At 38.8% G+C, this 6,707-nt stretch overlaps 1 protein-coding gene across 9 annotated transcripts in view; it reads left to right on the top strand.

Annotated features, from left to right (window-relative positions):
* Positions 1–6,434, top strand: part of USP37 (ubiquitin specific peptidase 37) — a 130,136-nt gene extending 123,702 nt beyond the window's left edge. For all 9 annotated transcript variants that reach the window (XM_070489715.1, XM_070489716.1, XM_070489717.1 and 6 more), the window contains 3 exons: positions 595–664; positions 1,085–1,223; positions 1,770–6,434. In XM_070489715.1, the coding sequence (XP_070345816.1) occupies positions 595–664; positions 1,085–1,223; positions 1,770–1,857 (297 nt within the window). In that variant the 3' untranslated portion in view covers positions 1,858–6,434. The remainder of the gene's footprint in view (positions 1–594; positions 665–1,084; positions 1,224–1,769) is intronic.
* Positions 6,435–6,707: the final 273 nt, after the last annotated feature.

Genomic DNA, 6,707 nt, shown 5'->3' on the forward strand with positions numbered 1-6,707 from the left:
TTCTTCCTGCAATTGAGGATTCTTTCCTGTTGAGGACTTTCTGTTGGGGTGTATAATTAAGTATCTTTCCTGTAATTGACCTTGAGTAGTACTTCATGGGAGCTCCTCCTTCCAGCCTCCTGATTCCATTTTAAGTAAGATTTCCCTTTGTTAATTTTCACAATACCTATTTTTATAGAGCTACGGTTATTATGTGCATTCATGTGGGTTTGAAAAACAAGTTAACATGTTACTGACCCACGTAATTTTTTTTAAATAGCTGAATAATATTATATTGAGTTGATATACCACTAACCATTTAACTATTATTGGGCCTATTGTTAGTGCCAGCTTTTCATTATTATAGATAATTCTCCAGTGAGTAATTTTATATATATACTCTTTTCTTTTTTTGAATTATTTTCCTAGGATAAATTCTTAGTTGGGAGTAGAGTTCTTGGGTCAATGGACAATACCAACTGCTGGATTTTTTATTGAGTCTGACTACACACACTCTGAAACTTAGCCAAGTCAGCTTTGATAATAAATTTAAATTGGATATTCTTCTTTTAGTCAAATGAAGAGTTAAAAGTCTTGCCCACTTCTGTTTTCCAGACAGGAAATCTTCCTCATTCCTATCGGCTCATCAGTGTTGTCAGTCACATTGGTAGCACTTCTTCTTCAGGTAAATGGACATCATGATTTCAGCATTTAGTAAATGAAGTAGCCCCCATTTGCTCCTTATTAGGTTGCTCTGTACCTAGCTTTGTGAGGTGTTAAGTTGAATACATCAAGAAAAACTTTGAAATCTTTTCTTTGATCACACTAAATGTGAATTGTATTAATAGGTGCAGCTGTTTTTATTTCTCTATTCATAAATGGCCAAAATTCCCCTAAAGAAAATATATTTATCTAAAAAGTTGTCCCAATGTAGTATATCCCTCCCTTAAATTTCTGTACATATGTTTTGAGTGGTGTTTAGAAGCATTGTCGGCAGTAAGATGGATGAGGTGGCTGTTTTTATCTCTTTCTGAAACTTCCTGTACCTGAGAAAAATTCAGCAATGTTTTCAAAAACCTCCATTTTAAGAGTTTGTTTATTTCAGGTCATTACATTAGTGATGTGTACGACATCAAGAAGCAGGCGTGGTTTACTTATAATGACCTCGAAGTGTCTAAAATCCAGGAGGCTTCTGTGCAGAGTGACCGAGATCGGAGTGGTTACATCTTCTTTTATATGCACAAGTAAGAAACTTTGTCAGATCAGAAGCTGGGGGCCAGAAATCAGCCGAACTCTTTTTCCTTTAAGGATAAAATGTGCCCATCACTTAATTGGTTGACAATTTTGGGGTTTTCTTATCTTTGCTTAGGGCTCATGTCTTGATATTTCCTTATAAGTCCAGAATATTTTCTCTCAAGTCAGCATTGGTTACTCATCACAGTAGCATCTAGGTATGGAACTTAAAACTGAAGGCTGTTTTATGATAGAAGCTGTCCTATCATAAACCTTTTTGGTCTTCCTGTTGTATCAGCTAGAACATCTGAGTTATATGGATGGGAACTAAATAGCATTTTTATCAAAGGTGGATATTACCCTTCCCTCCCTAGTGTTCTCAAAAATCAGCACCTGGGGTTACAATGGTGATCAAATGAATGAGCTGCTTGTCTAATAAAATTTAATAAAATAAAATAAAAAATGGGATTATGCAGGCTTTATCAGTGTCTATTTTCTGTGTATCGTTTTGTCTTTGCTCACTGAATTTCCTGTTTTATTTTTTGTTTTATTTTAAGGGAGATCTTTGATGAACTGCTAGAAACAGAAAAGAGCTCTCAGGCACTTAGCATGGACGTGGGAAAGACCACTCGTCAGGCCTCGTGAGGAGCAAACTCCTGGGCTGGCAGTGTGCACTGCATATTCTCTTACTGCCGCCCACCTCACCTTCCTCTGCCTGCGGAGAGTTTGGAACTCTACTTGATGCGGGAGCAACAAACAGCTCAGGGCCAAACCAAAAGACGAAAATTGCAATTATGCGGAATGCTCCATGCTAATTGTTCTATGGAAACTTTGGTCTCACATCTGTAGCTGATTATCCTCTTTTTCTCCTACAAGAGTGGCGCTTCCTTTTGTCTTAGGAATACATGTTGTAAATATATATATATGTACATACACACACACACACACATGGAATGAATGGAGCCTTAAAGAGTTAGGATGAGCCGCCAGAGTATGCTTGCTCAAAACTAATAGCACAGCAGTTTGGAGAAGAAATGAAGTTGTCAGAGTCTGTTCACCTGAGAAACGCGTGAAGATGTACATATCAGTTGGCATTTAGCTCTATGTTCCTTGAGTAGTTTCACTCCAGTCTGTAATCTTTCATGTGTGTTTCTTATTAGTAAAGTTCACTGGAAAGCGAGCTCTCCATGTTACACTAATGACAGTTTGTCCTCCTTGCAAAGGGCGGGCATTTCTGCCACCTGACTTGAGGAGCTTTTTTTAAAAAAATTATTTGATGAATTTGTAATGCTTTTCCCGTTTACATGCAGTCCCAAGAAAAGGATTGTTGGTGCTTTGGAATGTGTTATGGTCCCACATTTGGTAGTCATTGTATGCTTTGTATTTTCTTTAAAGAGATTCCTTCACACAGTATGTTCATTTATATCATCTGTATTACTTTGGTGGTGAAGATAGAATCTTTTACTTTTCTTCTCTATCATTCTTACATGGAGCAAGCATTACCCTAACAGATTACAACCAAAACTTCAAGAGGTAGGAAAATAATATTGTCCCAGTTGGGATTCCCCAGCAAGGATACTTAGGGATAAGGAAGAAAGCCAGCATCTCTGTCTCTCAAATAGAGAGAGGTCAAGAGGAGTATTCCTGCATTAAAGCTAAAACTCTGGACCACTAAAGCTGAAAGCCCTACTGCAGGTGTGAAATTAAGTACGTGAACTATAGGATGAAGCTTGAACATTTAACTGTTTGCTTTCTGGCTTTGCCCTTAAAACAGGGTGGCAATTAAAATATGGTTAGTTTAGGTAATTTCAAGAACTAACAAATAACAAAGGTGCATAATATATTTATCTTCCTTTTTAGGTGCTTTGAATTGAGGCTGAATGGGGGTGCTACACTAGTCACTCAGCTGCCATTATTAACCAGCTTGGTTAAGCAGGTCATGAAACCATATAAAGAACAAGTTTGAGAGTAGAAGTCAGTCCACACCATAATTTGGTGAGCCCAGGAATCATTAAGGTCACACAGAGTTAAGTATAGCAAAATGAAACCTTCAACATTTTCTTTCTTTTTCTCGCTTTTATTATAAACAAGGAAATTACTCTTTGGTTCTGAGGTAGGGACAAAACCACATCAGGTTTTCAAGGGGAGAAAACATTTTAAAGTCCATTGTCACAGAAGATGCAACATCTTTTCTGGAAGATCCCCTTGAGAGAGCTCAAGCCCCACTCTTGAAACTTGGATCTGTTCTGACAGAGTAACATACTCTAAAATTTTGAATCTTTGAATTCTAAATGGTCCTGGCACTTTTGCTTAACTGCTGACAAAATCTTTGCCTCTTTCTATTTACCTACATTATTACTATACTGAACGTTCCACAATGGCACAGTGGTAGGGTATGCAGGAGTAGTATAGAGCAGAGGAAAATATTTGTTTTAAAAACTAGCTTTTTTGGGGTTTTTTTTTGTTTTGCTTGAAAATAACTGGTTTTCTCATAAATGAGTGAAGTGGTGATCAAAATTCTTTAGCTATTTATTACTTCTCTTCCCTGTGTCTGTATTTCAGAGCTTTGAGAGGCACTGGTAAAAATGATTGGTAATGATTTGAAGTGAGGGGTGCATTAGGGCATTACAAAAACAAATAATGCCGTGAGCCTGGCTTGCCCGGGAGGTACCCTCATTTGACTTGCTTTTTGTAGCTTGTGTGTGTGTGTGGTTCAGAAGTGCATTAGCCTCAGAAACCTAATTTGATTTGATCTTCATGTGTTGAGCAGGACCTGTGAGCTGTAAACAGGTTACTGGGACGGATGAATTACCTCACTGCTCACATACTTTCAAGTGTAGGACTTCAATTTTCCTCGATTTCTGTCCATCGTTGTGGCCGGGTCAGCCTTCCTCCCTCCCTTCCCTCCTTTCGCTATTCCCCCTTTCACTACAAAGGTACTTTCTCATTTTGGCTCAATGAAGGGTTAATGACTACAGATGGAGATTTTAGCTGGACTATGTTGATGAGGTTTGTTGTTTTTTTGAGCTGACTGTATATGTTTGAAAATTATAAGTTGATAATATAATTTTTGTGCATATAATCAATTTACTCAGAATCACGGGGACGGGGCATTTGGCATGTTGGGGCCAGGAAGGGACAAGTTAGATAGGGACAGAGAGCTTTAGTCCCCAGCAGCCTGCACAATAACTAAACTTCCAATCGCGAATACCCAATGTCGTTATATTATTTTAAATGACATCGAATTGGAACTTCACAGCACTTAGTTCTGCACACAACTGATCTTAATTGGAATTTTTTGGGAGAGAAAACTAAATTAAAATTCAAGCTTGTTGATTCTTACCACCTGATGCTATTATGGAGAATTGGAAAGTTGCATATGGCTGGATGTTGTTATCACTCTAGTAGCCATGATTATAATTTAGGCCTATGAGGAGATAGATTCTGTTTGTAGGGAATATATTTATGCGTGTATGCACACTCTTAAGTTTTGTCTCAGCGGGATAGAATAAAAAGAAAATCTATGAATTATTCTTCTGTTTGTATTTTGATTCCAAAGCTATTTGTTTACTTGCCATGGTCTGTTAATTTCAGGCCTAACTTAATGGCTCAATAACAAATGTAACAAATGTATGTGTTTACATTTTAAGAAGTATGCAGTGATATTTAAACATCAGTTCATTAACTCTGGGAGACAAACGTTAGACTACGCATTTCCGTATTCCTCTTCTTGATCGAGTGTAAAATTCTTCTAAAAGAGCAGCTTTAAGAATTAAAGCCTCAGCAAGTGAATTCATGAATTTACCTGTTCTTTCATACTGCAGTTAGCACTGTGTAACTCTGTAAACATCTCTGCGCACGTGTACAGCTACAGATAGAGTTCCATAAGGAAAATGATTTGGAAACACCTAAACTGAAGAGATTGTTGGCCGTGTCTCATATGTAGTTGAAAGCATCGGGGGGTTGGAAACTCATCTGTGATCCACTGAAAAGGATTATAGTGAGACTAATAAAAATGTTCCCTTTCCCCCTTTCTTCTCTGCGCTGTGGTGACTGCAGTCATGCTCCTAGTCACCCAGCCTTTGGTTTGCCCTGTTTGATTTAATCGACCCCTTTGGTGGTCTTTTGTTTTAAAACAGAGCTGGATCTCCAGGTCCACGTGGACCTTGTGTCTATATGGAGATTTTTGGGAAAATCACCAACAACCCAGTACCAGATGCATGGCACTTAAAATTGTCCCCCCAAAACAGGTGGGTCCTTTTCCTCCTCCTCCTCTTGCTTTACACTGAGTAACGCTCTCTTTAAGTGTGACAAAACTAAACAGATTTCTGCCCTCTGACATCTAATGCATTACTTCAAAATGCTAATTTTGTCTTTATTGATGTCTTATTAACATCTGAAAATATATATATTTTTGGTTGGCAAACTATAGTTTGTTAGGTCTTGTGAGTTTTGTGCCAGAATTCTTTTGCTGTGTCTCACCACAGTCCTTGCCTCCTTTATGGCATGCTTTGAATACGAGACTTCAGGCAGTCTCTTTCGTGGTATCATAGTTACACACTATTAGTAAATTTTCCTTTTCATATGCTGTCTGTGTCTGAGGTTTTGAAGTTTTTAATAAAAAGTGTGCCAGTATGAATATAAGTGTTGATTATAGTGACATTGGACTGAAGTACAGAGGTTTGAAGTATAGGCATGCCCACTGGCATAAGAATAGATTGGCTGAGGGTCTGGGTGTGAACCCAAGTTTGTTAGGTCTAACGCCGAAACAAGAAACTGAGCAGCCGACTGAAGTGGTCTATTTTGAGAGCAGAGGGAGTGTGCAGAGTGAGCCGCGTATGGTGCAGACACCTGGTCCCCTGGTTTCCCTGCCTCTGAGCTTCTCCTTCCATCCCCGACTTTTCTGGCCCCTTGTCAGTGTTGTTTATTTATGCTACGGAGGGGAAAACAGAAGCAAGCTTCCTACACTTGGCCTAATTGAGGCACTACCAGGTTTACTGGCAGCTTTGGCCATATTATTTTGTGAGGTGATTCCTTTCTTTGTGTTCAGAGTGACTTTTGGTTCTGATTCTTTATGTTGTTTTTTATGGAGCGGCACTTTATCTGTGTTTTAGCAGAACTGTTCCTCTGTATCCTTTACGGTTTTTTCCTTGTTTTTGTTTCCTTTTTAAATTATGCATAGAGTTTTTTTGTGTGTGAAATTAAAGCCTTTATTAACCTTGCGTTGGTTTGACTATTATTTCTGAAAAGGACATATTCTTGCAGACACTTAACCAGTTGTGGAAGTTTGGAAAGCACCTTCTGTTGGCTTTCTGACTTGGACTTCCGTGCAGCGCCGTTCCACCGTAAAGGATGTGGATGGCAAAGCAACGCATGGCCTTGGGCAGCACCGAGTTCCCTTGTGTTCGGCCGGGGAGCCTGTGAAGCTTTGCAGAGCTTCTGGATAAGTTTGCAAACCCAGCATTGGCCTTAACTCTGCTCTTCCTTTGCCTTCT

The sequence above is a fragment of the Equus asinus genome, chromosome 19 (assembly GCF_041296235.1).
Source record: "Equus asinus isolate D_3611 breed Donkey chromosome 19, EquAss-T2T_v2, whole genome shotgun sequence".
NCBI classification, from domain to species: Eukaryota; Metazoa; Chordata; class Mammalia; order Perissodactyla; family Equidae; genus Equus; species Equus asinus.